The sequence below is a fragment of the Pseudochaenichthys georgianus genome, chromosome 11 (genome assembly GCF_902827115.2).
Source record: "Pseudochaenichthys georgianus chromosome 11, fPseGeo1.2, whole genome shotgun sequence".
NCBI lineage: Eukaryota > Metazoa > Chordata > Actinopteri > Perciformes > Channichthyidae > Pseudochaenichthys > Pseudochaenichthys georgianus.
In genome coordinates, this window is record NC_047513.1 from 13,956,800 (window position 1) to 13,975,003 (window position 18,204).

At 41.5% G+C, this 18,204-nt stretch overlaps 1 protein-coding gene across 2 annotated transcripts in view; it reads right to left on the minus strand.

Annotated features, from left to right (window-relative positions):
- The window catches only part of kmt2ba (lysine (K)-specific methyltransferase 2Ba), a 31,466-nt gene that overhangs the window by 9,109 nt on the left and 4,153 nt on the right, over positions 1 to 18,204 (minus strand). The window contains exons 2-23 of one of the 2 annotated variants that reach the window (XM_034095106.1): positions 16,684 to 18,121; positions 16,279 to 16,451; positions 15,768 to 15,854; positions 15,314 to 15,470; positions 13,115 to 13,400; positions 12,626 to 12,687; positions 12,227 to 12,472; positions 12,014 to 12,123; positions 9,091 to 9,195; positions 8,655 to 8,768; positions 6,353 to 6,499; positions 4,519 to 4,611; positions 4,240 to 4,357; positions 3,986 to 4,099; positions 3,529 to 3,719; positions 2,424 to 2,525; positions 2,129 to 2,239; positions 1,555 to 1,631; positions 1,212 to 1,393; positions 744 to 829; positions 448 to 582; positions 121 to 279 (exon numbers count right to left, since the gene is read on the minus strand). In XM_034095106.1, coding sequence (XP_033950997.1) covers positions 121 to 279; positions 448 to 582; positions 744 to 829; positions 1,212 to 1,393; positions 1,555 to 1,631; positions 2,129 to 2,239; positions 2,424 to 2,525; positions 3,529 to 3,719; positions 3,986 to 4,099; positions 4,240 to 4,357; positions 4,519 to 4,611; positions 6,353 to 6,499; positions 8,655 to 8,768; positions 9,091 to 9,195; positions 12,014 to 12,123; positions 12,227 to 12,472; positions 12,626 to 12,687; positions 13,115 to 13,400; positions 15,314 to 15,470; positions 15,768 to 15,854; positions 16,279 to 16,451; positions 16,684 to 18,121 — 4,293 coding nt within the window. Of the gene's footprint in view, positions 1 to 120; positions 280 to 447; positions 583 to 743; positions 830 to 1,211; positions 1,394 to 1,554; positions 1,632 to 2,128; positions 2,240 to 2,423; positions 2,526 to 3,528; positions 3,720 to 3,985; positions 4,100 to 4,239; positions 4,358 to 4,518; positions 4,612 to 6,352; positions 6,500 to 8,654; positions 8,769 to 9,090; positions 9,196 to 12,013; positions 12,124 to 12,226; positions 12,473 to 12,625; positions 12,688 to 13,114; positions 13,401 to 13,938; positions 14,002 to 14,329; positions 14,387 to 15,313; positions 15,471 to 15,767; positions 15,855 to 16,278; positions 16,452 to 16,683; positions 18,122 to 18,204 lie in introns of those variants that run through there. The other variant, XM_034095107.2, reaches the window with a different exon arrangement.

Consider the following 18,204-nt stretch of genomic DNA (forward strand, 5'->3'; position numbering starts at 1 on the left):
TATTACAGAGTCTAAACTATTGTAATTCTACTGGTAACCTAAATAAAACATCTGAGTTCATCTTCCACTACTGTTTAAAAACAAACGCGAGAGAAACCTGGGAGGAAATTGTGTCTATACCTTCACACTGACAAGATCTCTGTGTTTGAAGCAGAACATCTTCCTGTCCCGCTGAAACACACAGTGCTGGGCACGTGCACACATGAAGTGGAAATTACTCTGGCAGGTGGAGAGACAGCAGCCCACCGTGGCTCCTGACTGCCCACAACGATCACAGCGCTGGAGAATCAAGGACAAAAATCATGTTTTATTGACTAAAAATGATATCATAAAATGTTTCACACAGGTTTTCACTTATAAGCCAATCCTAAAACATTTAGCGCTAGAGAGACAAAATAACTATCCAGCTACAAGAAACAGTGCCTTTATTTCCAGGTAATATCTTACCAGGTGGCGCCCTCTTGAGACAGCGCTGTGCACTTGTAAAAGAGCACAGTTATCCTCATACACCTCTGCAGACCAGAGGCAGCAGTTAATGTGAGCCCACTCATTCTGTCCCAAGTACAGCAGCCGCCCGGCATCCTGTCAGGAGGGAAATACAATCATGTCAATAAATAAGCAGCAGATAGAGTAGCCTACACCAAACAATGAATCAAGGAAATAAAGTGTAAAATAGTTGCTGGTGGAAATGTTTAGTAGTTGCAGCCGCTGCACCAAAAACACATAAAGACAGCCAAACTCACTCTGGGAGGATAATCTCCATTTTGTTGGCACAGGGCACACTGCCTCATATCTCCAGTGTTGGTACTATTCAGATCACCCTTTACACCTGTGAACGTACATACAAAAGAACATACTGTATCATACTGTATATATTTAATTCGAGAAAGCACAAATAAGTACAGATTCAAAGATATTGCATTTCCGGCTACACAATTATATTAAACATATTCTACTATATATAACTACCTTGAGTTTTATATGTGTACATGTTCACTAATATTTAAAACGTTTCTCCTTATTATGTTTATAAACTAATTCATGATTAAGGTCTTGACTTTTCAGATACTACAGAAATATGACAAAGAAAGCACCTTTTTGGCAATTGCATGTGAGAATCCTGTAAAGACGATACTTCCCTATCATAAATTAACAACAGTTGGTTGTCAAAAGGTTGATAAAACATGATACAAATACAATAGTTTACATACCATGTGAATACAGAGTGCGGCCGTGCGGTACATCAAACTGCTGTGTCGTGACTGAGGAAACCACAGACTCATCTTTCCCCGCCTGTGGGCCCCTGGGCTCTTTGGGCTGGTATGTCCGTTCCATCCACTGCGCATAGCTGTGCTCCTTAGATGGAGGGAGGACGGCTTCAGGGAGCATGCCACTACAAAGAGAAGTGTATTTGTTATATATCAAACCAAATTTTGGGGGGGTTTTGGACTAGGTGAACATAGTCTGCAAATTAATCGATAATAAAAAAAGTGATGTTAGTTGAAACCCTTATATTAAGGAACTAATGTGTGTAAACTTTACTTGGTTTTTTACCTTGGTAATTCTCCAGATGACAAGTTCCACTTTTTCAGTTGGCTTGCAGGAAACCAACTGAACATCTGCTCAACGACCTGTTAGAAAATAAGAATTAAAGTGAGATCACGGGTAATGTTATGCGTCTTTTCTTGGCTATGTTTTGGGTCTAATAATTGAATGACAGCCTGTTAACCCAGAGGAATTTAGCAGTGACTTAATCTTGGTAATCTGACAGAGGAAACGGTACTAAAATAAGTACTCAAGTCTAGGTTTTGCTGGCTGATAGCAGGAAAGCAAATCGTAGTAGAACATGGTATGGAAAGGATTCCCCTACACAAAGAAATTGAGAAACTAACACATATTTTAAGAACAAAAGAAGACAAATATTGAATTAAAAAGGCAAAAATCGCAACACCAATAGCCTAAGTGAATAGACATAAAGATATAAGATTGTGTCTATAAGATGTCTTCCCCTCCTAGTGATGTTAATGTGGAAAAAGGAATACAAATGATTAGATTTCTAGAGGACATTTTGAAACGTTGATCTCTGAAAATAAACTAATACCGTGGGAGATTTGTGAGGAAAGCTTACTTTGACATAGCGTTCCCCGGCCTGACTGGTGGGTCTCAGCTCCTCTGGGAGAAGCTCCTCCTCCTTCAGCGCTTTCCTCATCACAGAGACAACATCCGCATGGAAAGATTTCTGAAGGAGCAAGGAAGAGAGAAAGAAAGTCAGGGCTTCAATTATGAGGATTTAACAACAGTAGATATCCAAAAAGGAAAATGTCATTGCTACTCTCATTTATTTCTGACTGCTTTTGTACATGCACAGGAATTTAAAACAGAAAGGGCTCGTCTTGGTAGATTGTCAGTAAGAATATACTCACTATTGAGCTGTATCCGCCCACTTGAAACTTGTTTTCCATGGCTTGTAGATCACACACTGGTTGCTGTTCCCTGATAAGTTGTGTGTCGTTTGTTTCCCGACACTGAAACACAGAAACCACAGGACAATGAGAGGAATAATTCCGCCATCTGGTAGATATACAAAAACAAAAAACAATAACAAACTTGCAACAAAACCGAGGATTTTTAAGGGAAGGAAAGCGTTACAAATGTTTGTTTATCAGTGTTAAAGTCAAGTATTAGAATCTTGGGGTATTATCTTTTAAAACAGTGCTTGTTCTGTTTAAGAAACTGGAAGACTTTACCCTGCATCATTGCGTGTGGGATTGGGTAGAAATGAAAAGATGTTGGACTTCGGTGACAAGATATATTTCCCAAATAACCTCATCTCCAATACCTTTAAGCCTTAAACTTTGTATTTTAAGCATTTATCAAGAAGACCGTTCGCTATCGGTTAGGGAAAGAAAAATGGTTAACCTATGCCTTCTACAAGCCAGGCGCTCAATTGCTCAAAAATGTTGGTTGCCCCTCCCTGGGCCACTGGTTTAACAATTTAACTTCGAGTCTGGCTCTTGAGAAACTCACATATATAGTAAGGAAGAAAGCTTCTGAATTGTACTTCATTTGGAAGTTGTTTTGGGAATTTATAAAAAATGGGGACATTGCAGAAGCTATGGAAGGTTAGAGTGAAAAGACTAAACTACTGTGAGGAAATGTTGACTATGGTTGATCTATTTGGAGAATTGTAAGCTGTACTCTGCTCTGTTTGTGGATGTGCCTTTATTGTATTTTTGTTGAATTTGCAAATGTAATTATATTCTTGGTCTGTACTTTAAACTGATTTCTAGTAACTGCACACTTTTTATTTTAGCATTATTTTGTAATCTGCCATATGTCTAATGTTGGGGATTGTTCGGATGCGTTTGTGTAATGTGATAAATGTAAAAAATAAATAAATAAATGTTTAAAAAAAAAGGAAAAGAAACTGTTAGACTTTTAACCTGAGCTTAATACACAAATTCGGAGAAAAATTAAGAATGATTATGACAGAAGAAAAAAGGCAATGTCCAGTGGATAAGCTCTTACAATTTTGCACTTGAGGAGGTGCTGTGTGGTGTTGTGGGAGAGGAGGTCAGTGAGCACCTCCTCCAGCCCGTCCACCAGCCTCCCCTGCAGCTCCACCTTCAAGCTGCTGCCTTCAGTCGGCTGCCCTCTGCAGGGGGAGCAGCTGAAAAGCACTTTCTCCGTTTGGCTCGACAGCATCCCAACCAGCTCATCTGCATGACAAACAGACAGTTCATTATTATACAGATTTATCATTCATTTCGGCTTTAAAATAAGTAAGCTGTAGTTGAAGTTAAAGCATGCACTTGTATTATTTTTACATTAAAACTTATGTTTCATTATACATACGAAACTATGATAATATATACTGCAACATAACATGGTGATTATCTAACTAACAAGAAATGAATTAGTGTTTGTAATATAAAACTCTGAATCATTTTTGGAATTTAATAAATAAATACACAGAGTTACTCACCCGAAAGTCCTTCACATGTGTAATGGATCCAGTGGCTGCACTGCGAACACTGAATCATCTGTGCGTGTTGATCATTGGCGTTGTAGCACGTGTTGCAGACGGTGCAGAAATTACCTGATGGAGATACAGATCATATAATTAGTGACATCATCCATTGCTAGAGCCACACATAGAAATTCAGGTCAGCTTTCCAAACATATAGCCACTTAAAAATATGGCTGCAAATCATAAAGAAAACACTAAAGAGGTCTTACCTTTTTTGTGGAGAGAAGAGCAGTCAGGACAAAGATCCTGCTCGTGGTTCCAGTCCAAGTCCCAGGACTTTCCAGGAGTCACGCCGCAGCTTTTACAACGAATGCATGTCATGCACACCTGCACAAAGACAACACAAAACAGCAAGCATGAGGCTATAGGAGTGATCACGATGAAAAGGCAATTTTTGTTATGGTTTATCTCTCAAAATCCTTCAAACACTCCAAGACACTCCAAGACATTTCAAGGAATAGAAATATGAATATCTATTTGTATATTACCCAAGGCATGCTGCAGTTCATAGGTTTGGGGTAGGTTGGTCCCAAGCAGGAGGGGTGGTAGGAGGTTTGGCATCTCATGCACTGCAACACTGGCTAGAGAGGGGGGAAAACAGAAAAGTACTTTAATATGAAGTTAATAAATAGCATAAATGTTTGACTAGCACCTCATCATCTAAATAAAGCAATATGATCTATTATTCTACCTATTATCCTATAGTATATTTTGCATCGGAGTTGGAAAAACATAGCGTGTTAATTCAGAACATAAAGTAGAAGAAATAGATATGAAATTAATAAAAACCAAAACAGTATAAAAAGTAATGATCGTGTTACCTAAAGACACTATTGATATACATTTCTCTTTAAAGAAATCCATAAATGGAAATACTCCAAGAATGAATTGCCTAGTTGCATGTACAATATTTTAAATTATTCATATTGCTTGTGTGGAAGCTATCTAATTAAAACTAATACCGTTGGTTTTGTACCCACTACTAAAGCAGGGTATATGCAGGAATCCTGAAGTCAAATGTAATACCTTTTAAGACCTTTTTTAAGACCCTTTCCATACATTTTAAGACCTCATCGCAACTTCGAGTTCTAACCGGTTACATTGGCGACACACTTTACCTCACATTTACTATATTGATTGTAAGACAACTAAACAGAGTGCAGACAGACTACTGAAGCCTCCTCTCCACATGAACTGCAACCTCTCTGTGAAGGTCAGGTTTAATGCAGTGTGCTGCTTTGTTGCTTCTGTGCTCTGTGCTCTTTCATTCCAGTAGAACTCCTCAGAAACCAGTATTTGACCAATAAACAAAACAATTGACAAAACTTTGAACTATGAAATATATTAAACTTTGGTGAGCTTCAGCGGGGTAATGCCATATAGGAGCTCCCTCACAAATACCCAGGGGTTAAATTGGGCTGGGGCTGTCCGGGGCTAAGCCCGGCACATAGGACGATGCTCTAACGTCATCACCCTCACACATTTGTCATATGTTTACAAAAAACGATATGTTAAGACTTTTCTCGTTCTTAATATAGACTATATTTAGGGTCGATATGTGTTGACCTTACTTTAAAATAGCAGATCTCTGTGACCGGATATAGTTTGGCTTAGACCCCTGCCCCACGAGGACGCATACAGTAAAACGCATACAGTAAAACGCATACGCAAACGCAAAAAAGTCTTCCGTTCACACGCATTCGATTCATTTACGCGTCCGTTCACTCGACCGCTGGAAATGCTGGACACGCTGTAGTACATATGCCAGGCCTGTAAGTGGCGCTGCTGCCGCCACAAAATACACCAAAAGCAGCGAAGAAGACCCCGGAGCATGGTTGTCATGGTTGCCCTTCTGATTATTCTCAGCGGTGGACGGCGTGTTCTCCTGCTGTATATCTCTCAGGTAGTCCACCAGCAGATAAACCCCCCCCCCCCACAGAGCGGAGCAAGGCAACGAAACTTAAAATAAGAAGCAGCATTTTATGGCACGCTATGCATGGGGCCACCTTGAGGGGGTTTCCCGACATGTTGTTTCAGTAAATTAAAGGGTGTTTCATGTTGTCGTTGCTGTGGACCTTCTTAATACCTTGGAACATGCAGTTTAATACTTTTTAATACTTTTTAATAGCCTTAATTTTCGTGAAATTGATTTATCAACTTTTAATACTTTTTAAGACCCAGCGGACACCCTGTAAAGGATATTACCAATGGGTCTTTATATTTACAGTATGAACTGAAGGAATATGTCGAGCAAGGAAAATAAATACATATACAGCTGTTTTAGAAAAAAGGGTTCCCTTAAAGGGCTGCAGGGTCGCATACCTTTGTGCTCTTGCTTCGACGGCCACACACGTGACAGAACTTGCAGCGCCTGCAGCACCAGTTCTCCTTGTTCTCCTCCTGGGGGCGCTCCTCGGAAGAGAGGCAGAAACTGTGGAAAGGCTCACAGCAGATCTGGCAGAATATCATCTGAAGGAAGAAGGAAACAATAGTGTTATTATTGGCACTGCAGAGCACCAGAACACCTTAACAACAACCTAAAATCCAACTCCAGACATGCCATGATTAATATTTGTTTAAGCATGGGTTTGGTTTCCCACATAAATAAAAAAAAGTCTCATCCAGAAATTCTTGATCTGGCCTCGTCACGTTTAACACTGATCGCACTACCTCAAGTTGTATGTATTGTGATGTGCTGGAGCAATAAGTTCTGGCAAAAAAATTTTTAATGTTTAAATCTCAGACTTTTAGATACTAGGGACAGGGTTTCCCACACATAAGAGGCTTCTCAATACTCAAATTTCCCCTCCTCGACTCCTCGGTCCTCCGGTAGTGACCCGGAAATTAATTTCAGTGTGCCATTTTGAAGGACGTCTCATTTCTCTAAATGCACACCGAGGATCGAGCGTCGAGGAGGCTCTCTGGAGGAGCTCTAACCGAGGATACACTGATGGTTCCTCCACGGCTCCTCCGCGGATGCATTTCCGGGAACGGTGGAGGCGTGACGCACGGCCGGACTTATCTCAGCCAATGACAGCTCTGCATGCATCCCCTGGATATTATTTTAGAAACTGCTCTCATCGCAACGCGATGTTTACAGTGAGAACAGCTGTGAGGTCCTGCAGAAAGCAGAGCAGTGTGTACAATATATCACTCAGTATAACAGGCCTACATTATTCTCTTTATTTGCTTTAGTAGATATCTACAAACAAAGAGTCGATATTTTTCTAAAACCATTTAGTGCTTCACATAATAAAATACACAACGGCTGTAGCCTGATTATGCTTTAGGAGCTGTAGGTGTGTGTGGTACAGTGTGTAGGTGTGTGTTGTACAGTGTGTAGGTGTGTGTGTGGGGTACAGTGTGTGCGCAGATGCGGCGGACAGACAGGTCTCAGTTGGTTTGGTGTCCTCTGCTTACTTTTAATACTTTTAATACAACTTTTGGCCCGTAATTTAAATTCCCCATTTCAGCGACCAGAGAGGGGGGGGGGATATATCCAGTCTCTGATTGTGTTACGTTATTATGAGAGTGCTCTCATACTTTAAATTGCATATATTTATATAAATATATTTGTGTGTGTGTCCCCGCATCTGTAGCCTGTTATTGTCTCATTATACCGCACTCTCAATGAATTCAAAGTAAATATGTGGGGGAACAATGTTCAGCTGATCTAACAGAGATTATAAAATATGACAAAACACTCGACAGCTGATGCAGCTGTTGCCACGTAATAATGAACGGACGTCACTTTAATATGACCGCTCAGAGGAGAGGAGTTCTCATTTCTTTAAACGTCTGCTGCTTCCCCTCCTCTCTCCTCGGTTCCCCTCCTCGGTCCTCCGCTCGCATCTCCTGTGGGCGGGACTAAGTCTCGAGGAGGGGGATCGAGGAGGGGAGTCGAGGAGGAGAAATTTAAGAATTGAGAAGCCTCTATAGACTATACTTGGGCGGGCCGCCCAGGTATATTAACGGCCGCCCAAGTATATTTCACGACCCATTTAGGTTTTTCTTTTCTTTTTTCTTCGTCCTTGACTATGATGCCATCTGTGATCGATTAACTTGTGGACAATGATCCCTCGCTCTACGCCTCCTGTACCCAGTCCCGGACTGGCCATCGGGAGGACCGGGGGATTTCCCGATGGCCAGGCCTGTTAAGTGGCCTGCCTCACACAGGGTGACTGGCTGTCTACATGATGTGGCCTGCCGACATGGCCACTGTCATACAGATCATAAATCAAAGCCCTTGATTGGTCTCTGTGTGTCATTCAAGCTTGGGATAACCTCAGGTCAAAATAAATGTTAAAAATATTTACATTTTCTTTCTTTCTTTCTTTTTCAATATCGTGATACATACCGTACCGGGGACTTGTTATTGCGATATTATCGTACTGTGAGTTTTTGGGATCGTTACATCCCTATTAGATACAGATACAACTTGGCATAGTCAAGGTCAGACCTTAAGAGATTAAACATAAGTGGAGGGGATCTTAAAGGACATCATAGATTGGAGATTAAATATGAAATACTGAACGAACCGCTATATTTCTCAGAACAGTGTTTTTATAGGTAACTATAATACCTTTGTTCTATAAGCTCTGGTAAAACTCTGATAAAGAATTACCTCATGTCGTCCTTTACTGGCGCAGAGCAGGCAGACAGGTTGTGGGGTGGTGGGGACGGACGTGAGGACGCTCAGGCCGCCCATCAGCCACACGTTCTGGACAGCACAGTCTTCCTGGGACACAAGGAAAGAAACAAAAAAGGATTTTGAGTATCAGTTCACAAATCAAATGTATAGAACAAATATCTACTTCATATTCCCATAACCTGGCCTATTTATAATACCAGGATTAGGCAAGTGCAGTACAAAATATTTAGTGGTTCATCTTTTCAAGCTAGAATTTTTTTAAGCCAATGACAAAGCAGTTTCTTTCCAATTAATTAGTTTAGTAGTAATTTCAGACTCTGTTCCCTAAACAGCTCGTCATTAAGAAAATAGAATGTGAAGTTGTACACCTCATGCTATAAAATGACCTAAAATGTATGCAAAAACTCACCTTGAAGTCCACACGAATCTTGTACTTGTTCTGCAACAGGCCTTTTTGGGTAAAACCGTTGGTTAACCCAGTCAGGCTGTTCCCTGATGCACACTCTGCAGGATTCTGGGAACGAAGGACATATTGTGTGTCAGTTTTTACAGAACCGTCCTCCTCCTCCTCCTCCTCCTCCTCCTCTTCCTTTTGAGGCTGATCCACTGGCCTGTCCTCCCGCTCCTTTAGCTGGCCCTCCTGTAACTCTGTGTGTGGATGGACGGTCTGAGGGAGCACTTGAACAGGTTTATCTTTGTTTGCTCTGTGCGTCTCAGGCAAAACATCCGGGGGCTGCACCTCAGACTCTGGATGTTCCTGAAAACACAACTTTGACGAAACCTCTGTCACAGCTGACTGCAGTGTGGACTGGGGTTCTTGTTGTTGTTCTTGAGATGATGGGATAATTTCGGGCAAATGCAAGGCTGATTCCGCCAGAGTCTTAGGCAAGCGGGGCAATCGTAACGACAGGAATTTCTGTGAGGGGTCTGTTATGGGATGGGGGGATGCTGGGGAAGGTGGAGCAGCGGGATGTGTTACAGGCTGGGGAAGTTCTGGAGAGCACTGCGGTGTGGAATGTGATGAATGTGAAATAGCAGGCTGCGTCATTAGCTGGGTCAATATCGGAGGTGACTTTGCAGCACCAACATCCGGACACTGGGGGCACTGCTTTAGCAAAAACAGAGCGGACTGCAGGCTATTATCAGGCAGGCGGTGTAAGTGTATTTGTAGCTGCCGCTGGAGCTTCGGCTTTGGGCTTCTGGATGGGCTGGTTTCTGGTAAAGTGTCTCTGGACTCCATCGGCTCCGTGTTCTCCTGTTCCTGTGGAGGAGGGCACTGCCTAAGCCAACCAGCACGACAGGTTCCATAGTGACACGAATACTAGTGACATGCAGAGGTGGCGACTGGCAGCAGCCAAAGTGACAGAAAAGGAATGCAATAACAACACTAGGCAGGAATAACAAGTAAGAAAAGGTAAAGAAGAAGCAAATGCATTCCGCAGTAGAAAAGATAACCCAGAGTGGAAGCTCCAAGTAGAAGAACTAGATAAGTAAAGTGTGCAAGTCTCCAGAATCATAAAATCATTTTTATAAGCTATATTCTCCAATAACTTTTCATGTTTTGTGTTATTTAACAAGGCAAGCATTTAGGTGTGTAAGCTGCGCCATGCAAATAGGCAGACAGTACGGGAATATATGATAAGTTAATTTACCTTGATGTAACCATTGATCAATTTAAAAAAGACACTTGATTTATACTGTATATTTAAACCTCCCTATGACCTCACCAGGACACGCAGAAGAGTAAAATAAAAGTAGGATTTGGCACTGATTTTGTGCTAACAACACAAACAAAGAGAGTTCTCCAGTGTTGTAGCTTCAGTAGAGGGGTTGTCTTTGTTCCCTGTGCAATATGCAGTATGACAACAGACATTCAAAAGCTTTTTACAAACCTTAATAGAAAAAAAAGCATCCGTTAGAGCCTTCATGTATGTCTACATTTTTTAAAGTGCATGAGTGATTTCATTTATGCAGGTTATCTGAGGAAATATAACAATGTGTGAACAAACAGATCTGCAGCCAACAAAAGCTAATTGGGTGTTTACGATGTCACCTATAAACACCACATGTGGTTGATTTTGTGAACTTGCTACCTCTTTATTCTCGTCTTCAAAATATGGTGGCTTCCTTTGTTGCTGGTGTGTGAAGGAGGAGGAAGATGGAGTGACTGGATTGAGTCAATCATCAATGAAGAGCAGCAGGCAGTCGCCGACATTTTTCCAATTGTGAAATGCATGAAGAGGTTTTTAGGTGCGTATGCATGGGTACATGGTACTTCGACAAAAACCAGTCAAACCAATTAGCAAACACAGAGTGAGATTAACTCAGCAATTGAAAGCAGCGACTATACATAATAAAAGAGACATTTCTCATGAAGAATGTCAGAAGTGAAAAACAAGCCAAAAGTAATGTGCAATACTTTCAAGACAAGAGCAAGCTGTTCCTAGATCGGAATGTGAATTGATTAAATCAAACTCACGAAAGCAAGCAAAGAGTCAGGCAGCACAGCCAAGATGCATTCTTTTACTTCAGCTCAAGTTAAATATATAAGATAACTATTGTGTTTATTTTAACCAATTTCAAGTGGTGCTACTTTCATTAAACAAAAATCTTATTCTGTGTGATAACATTCAGCTAATGTGGTTGGAAGTTTGTGTATTTAATGCTGACACATTAAAATATAAGGTCATTAATTTAACCCATGTAAACAACCCATGCCATCTCCTCATTCATAGGGTTCCAGTGAATGGTCCCGTGTGTAAGACTTGGGGCAGAAATGGACTACAATATATATTATGTTACAATAGCGTATAATCACCTGACACTAAACATTGCGTGCTATTTAGTCGGTTGCAATCTGAATCCTGCATACTGGACCTTTAAGATACAGATTACATTTCAAAACTGGATGGTAAATAGGCAGCATTTTTATATGAGCACAGCTTGACTCATATATCATTTATCAAACATAAGGTTAAGCACATGCAAGGTGTTTAATATGAAGGAGAAACTTAAAAGTCAGAAACAGAAAATTAGCACAGTTGAATTTGAAAAGTAGATTAAAATAGGAAACAAATGAAAGTGAGATGCAGACCTGGGCAAAGTGTTACTTGGAAATATGTATGGTATTTTCTTAACATGATTATTCACAGTCAGTTAAGTGTTTAATTTAAACCAACAACAATTTGATTGAGGAATAAATGATCATAAATACAGACTGTTTCGTTTTTTTATCTTTACATTTTGACTCCACTTATTTGGAAATGTAACATTTTTGCCCCAGGTTTGATCAGGTGGATCACCAAGGAGGGAAATCTGCTGGATGTTTTTACCTTGTTAGCTCTGGGTTTGGTCCCGGGTCCTCTGGAGAACAGCCGGCGAGGCTTCGGCATCTCAGTCGGAGGGTCGCCTGGTAGCGTTCCTCCATCTTGAGGAACGAGACCTCCAAAAGAAGAAACAGATCTAAGACACAATTCTGATTCGACTGTGGTTGTTTGGTCCCAACTTCTCATAAAGCTTAAAAACAAAACCTAAGCTTCAGTTACCTTGCTTGTTATCAGAGGCTACAGCCGTCTTAACTGGCGATTTATCAGCCTTGTACTTTTCTTCTACTCCCTCCTCATCCTCAGATTCAGACTTCAGCAGGCTGCTGTAGGAGCGCGGCGTGATGTTACGTAGAGAATGTTTCCTGAGGCCAGGCGCCTTCGATGGCGATCCCTCGGCTGCGACTCTAGATTTCCAGCTCGTATCCTCACTGCCTGACACGGGGCGGAGGAAATGCCTTGCCCTGACTGAGAAAAGGGAGCCCCTTGATTAATTTTTAGCTAGATATTTTTGATATGTTGTTGAATATTTTCAAGAAAATGAATTACAGCAACACGTTTCAAAATGTACGGATACAATTATTGCAGGCTCTTTATTACATTTGAGAATTAGAGACATACGTTTCAATGGTTTGATGACGCGATCCATCCTCGCTTTCTCAATCCGATCACACTTCCTATATCTGAGGAAGAAGAAACAGTAAAAGGTAATTATATACATGATTAAAACTGAGTAAATGTAAGTGGTAGACGAATCATAAATAGATTAATCATAAATAGGTTTGCTTTTAACCTAAAGGGTAAACAGTATTGTAGGCACCATTAACTGCAATATATTAGAACTTGGTAAAACACTCTTCTTGACTATAATAAAGAATATGTTTCCTATTTGTCTTCATAGGTGACATCAGAGTTAGATAACTAGCAAAACACTGTGTTCAGTATTCAAGCATTTCTTCAAGTATGCAAAACTTGAGATCACCATATTTGAATAGTTCATATATTTTGCTGCCATCTCTTGATAGCCTTCCGTTCTAATGTCCATAAAAGATTTGCTAAAATGTCAACAGCCCTCTCCGTGAATGTAATAACCTGATTAGTCTAACTTACACGCAACACTGCCGCTTGGTGTTGGGCCCCCCGAACTTGGGCTTATCGAGGCAGTTGGTGCACTCTGCGCAGTCCTCCTCTATCAAACAGCCCTTGCAGCATCCACAGCGCCGGGAGCGGACTCCCCCAATGGCATATTGACCCTGGGCCTTCTTCTTCTTCTTCTTCTTGAACATTTGGCCCCTCCCCCTCCCTCGGACCCTCCTCCTCCTCTGAATGTGATTCTGAGTGACAAACCACTGATCCCGGCCCGGATCAGGCATCTCATCGTCATCATCGGCCACATCTGCAAGCAAGAGACCGAGAGGATGGGTAAAAGAGCCACAATATACAGTTTGAATATTCAGTGCATGTGTGTAGGGGCGGCATCTTTGGATGCCAAATACTATTGAGTGTTGATGAGGCATTACAGGTCTAAATGCTGTGATTTAATGTGTTGCAGTATATACACATTTTCTTTTGTTGTCTGGTTTCTAAAAGGCACTCATTGCTAAAGTGTTGGTATAAGAAAGAGTCACTTTAGAATAAAGTTAGGTGGCTGGTAAAGTCTCTGACAAATCCATTGTTGGTAGAAATCCTCCTACCTGACCTTTTGAGATTTGAAAACTAATAATTCCTTTGACAACCTCTGGCATCCCCCAGTGGTGTTAATGTCATCTGGCACAGAGGAACTTCAAAAGGAAAATACATTACATAATTTTAAGTGAATAATAAAGCTGGATTTACATTGTGGAAGGATATCTGTTTTTCATTAGCACTAGATGTGTTCTTCAGGAGACAAAGTGCAGGGCAGTGAGTCTACTTGTCAAACGGCACTTCCTCACCTCATACTGAGTGATGCTCACTCGACCAGTGTTGGGTAAAGCTTTCCAACAGCGGTGGCTAATCTGTGTGTGACAAAAGATATTTTTGCTGGCAAATATCTTATTTACAACTACATTTAGCTAACAAAGCAGTTTTTTTTATTTTTGTGCTCAGCAGGTAACGTTTACCAAAAGCTAGAAATATTGTGCTCTTTTAAGAAATAATAGATTTTACGTTGTTGTTATAACTGCAGAAGCTTAAGTTTGAGAGAATATTTTAGCTGGTGAAGTTTTCAGTATAGTACTTTAGCAGATCAGCTTTGCCAAACAGAAACTGGCAGAAATATATTTAGGTTTGTACAACGCTTATGAAGCAAATAGGAGAAATTGAATTGAAAAACAGTTGACCTACCTGAGAGCATGGCTATATACAGTCTCAAGTCAATCAATTTCTTTACAATCAATCTATGAATAAAGTGGAAATCACAATTATCCCACGGTCCTGGCAATAACTGTAGCAACAATTCATGCTGCACACTTTGGGTGACAGCAACACAAATTATTAATAACTGATGAAGCTTCATTAGAAAACCCTGATAGAAGCTTCAAATGTAAACAATAATTCAATTATGTTCAATTATAATTTACACACGGCATCTATTGCACGTCTGTCCGTCCTGGGAGAGGGATCCCTCCTCTGTTGCTCTCCCTGAGGTTTCTCCCATTTTTCCCTTTAAACTGTGTTTTCTTCGGAAGTTTTTCCTCATATTGTCATACTGATATTCTGTACAAACTGTGAAGACCACTGAGACAAATGTAACATTTGTGATATTGGGCTATATAAATAATCATTGATTGATTGATGACATTGATGTTCAGCCAATCCAGTGCTCCGAGGAACAATCCGGTTTCACAACGATCCTCCCTTCAATATAAAAGTGTGTAACAGCCAACAATCTGAAAGAAAAACCATCACTGCCAACAACAGGCAACTACAACTCCAATCATTTCAGACCTTCTTGTGCAGAATTAAAAAATATGAATGCTTTTAAGACTTTTCATGTCCTGCAGTTACTAAAATGATTGATTCCCTTATTGCCTTTGTGTCAGTTTCTGGACAACTTCAACCAGTTCCTTAGCAGGGAAGATCAGTTAACTATCTATTGGCTGCTTTTATTCCTTCATGTGATCGTGATCATCATCATCATCATCATCATCATCATCATCATCATCATCATCATCACAACAACAGCACCAAGTGAAAACATCAGTTCCTTGCTTGTTAAAATCCAAATCATTGCGAATACATAGTGCAATGCAAAATGTACCATCTCTTTTAAAGACGAAGTGAAGATCATTTCTACATTTTACCTAAAAACATGTGTTTGCATTGTACCTTCTGCTGCGGGAAAAAAGGTGATGCCCTCTCTCTCGTGGAGCGGCAGGGCGCTGAGTCGGGGGATATCGTCTGGCACCAAGGCGCGGGGCTGACCCAGAGCCACTGCTGCTGCCCGACACACATGTTTGATCCTCGGCCCACCTAGCGGCTGCTCCTGAACACAAACCAAGAAAAATGTAAAATGCAGAAATGTTTGTAAACAGATATTGGCAACACCTCACTATGAAAACTCATCTGACATTAAACTGACAGTAGGATACAGTTCCCATTGTGAAGTGCAAAGGTTAACAACACATTTAGCAACCCTTTCCTAATGTAAAATAAACTTTATAATATGTTAAAAGTTTATAGCACTGTATGATTAATTTGAAGCACTCACAAATATTCTGTAAAGGGGAACCTCACCAGCAAATCAGATATGACAATGACATGAATAGGTTTCATTTATTACCTCAGAACTTTTATCTTTGGGAGATAAGCCAACTCTCCTCCTCCTCCTCCTTCTCGTCACTGGCACTCGTGATTCTCCTGAGCCCAACTGTCGGCCCAGCCGAGGAGGGGAAATCAAGGTTTCATGTTAGACATGCTGCAACATTTCCATTTCCAAAATTCTCATTTTGAGAGCCTGAAAACCGCATCATTGACATATCATTTCAGCCTTAGGGATTTTAGTGGCTTTTGAACTATCCATAGTGCAAAAAGTTAGGGAAGATTGATTTAAATGGGGACATATTATGCTCAATTTCAGATTCATTCTTAAAATCAAAATGTATCTATTCAACCCGTCTGAAATTCCCTCCTGCAATAAAGGCCAGTGTACTCAGATACAAATTGGGTTAAAGTACTCAGATGAGGAGAAGTATATTCAAATGAGCCTGCATGCAACTCAAAAAGGGTATCCAAATCTGAAAGTTTTAAATCTTCCTTCCTACTTCTGCAAAGACTTGATCTTTGGTTCTTACCTGCGACATCTTCAGCTGCTTCTGCTGATCAATTTTGATGAGCTGGACTTTGGCTTTCTTCAGCAGGTGGAGCATGGTCTTATTAGCTCCACTGAGACCAATGCGATAGCTGGGACCGCTGACTTCCACCGCCTCATTGTTCTCCCCGGGAACGCCTCCCGCTTCATCTGTAGCTAAATACATTAATAAAGCAACTCTGGTTAGATTGTGCACAACCAGACACATCATCACTGCACACAAACTACTGAAAACACATAGCCTATGCATGGATTCTATTTTCAGGCCTAGATATTTGTTTCATTCTCAGGTACATTTTTTAACATATACATTGCACAAATGAGTGCTGTAATGTTTGAGCTTCTGTAAAAACAAGATCTCTCTAAATAATAACAAACAAATTCTTACTGTTGCTGCCTGTATCTCCTGACGGCGTACTTGAGGGGGCTGCCACATCAGCATTCACCAACACGGCTAGTTTCCTGACAACACCCGGCGCATCCATCTCCTCCATCATGAGCTTCGACCGCCGCTTCTTCCTGACGTGAGAGGTCAACCCATCGCCACTTTGTTGATAGCTCCCTTCAGTGTCTGAGTGGCCTTTCTTTTTCTCCGCCAGTTTCAAGGTCAGTTTCTTAAGGTTCTTGTAAATCTCGAGGTGGCTCGTGCCTGGCCTGGGCTTTGATGGAAACTTTGCAGACGGGCTGTCGGTCACAGATGTAGAGTCACAGTCTGACTGCAGCGAGTTGCCATCATAACTCGAGTCATGGTATGGTGGACTTGGTTTTCCATCCTCTCTCTGTTGACTTTTCTGCCATGTTGCCAGAGAACCCTTCGGAAAGGGGATAATTTCCTCGTCCAGGAACCTCTTTGGAGTTTTGATGACGCGGGAGGACCGTCCACTCGTCGTTACAGTAGTGGAGGTGTTGGGGTCACCCTCAGATGGGGCGATACTCTGACTCTGCAGCTGCTGCTGCTGGTTCCCACCCGGAGTCAGTGGGGCTGGACTGGGCTCCGTTACATAGGTGTAAAAAACATGCGTAGTTCGAATACGACGACGAACTTTCGGACTTCTAACTTCTGGCGAATCGTTTGGCTTCGGCTTTCGCTTGTGCCCATACAGAGATTTTTTGCGTTGCCTTTTGAGTATTCTTTTTTCAGGGGAATCTGTGGCTTTACACTTGAGTGGCATTGCTGCTTTGTCTCCACTCTGGGCCTCAGCTCCAGCCTCTGGAGAGGCACCCATACCCTTAGCCATTCTCTTCCTCTGTCGTTTCTGAAAGGATGTGAACGACAGAGCTGCTGCTTGGGAGGTGCGTCTGGTGTGCCCAATCATGCGTTTCACAGATCTCTGTGGCTGAGATTGGTCCGTGTCTGAATCCTCAGACACCTCGCCTGGTTCTTTGACCTTGGAAGCTTGCCTGGTGCCACCAGCTGAGGTAGCGGCTGTTTGGTTTCGCATGTTGCGCGAGTATGCCGATTTTCCTGCTCTCCTGATAAAGTCTGCTGCTCTTGTACTGCTCTGTCTATCTGAGGCCTGCGCGCCTGCATGTTTGGCTGCTACAGTAGGAGCTACCTGCTTGCCGTGCAGTTTAATCAGCACCTTGGGTATATCTTGGTCTTTAGATCGGCTCTTTATGAAACCATGGTCTTCTTTAGGAATTCTGGTCACAATTTTTCCAATAAGAGACGATTTTGGAGTCTTAGGTATAATCTTTCCTAATAGAGGCTTTATTTCCAGAGAGCGGTCTGAAGCTGGGGGAAGCTTTGCTCGGCTGAGTAAAGACGACCTAGGAGCTTTCTGTGGACTAGCTGTGGTGGTCCCAAATCCAGTGAAAACGTCCTCCTGAAGAAGAAAGAAAGTACAACCATTAAATTGACATAATACATTTAGACATGTTGAAAATAAAATAGGTTTGCTTCAGACCA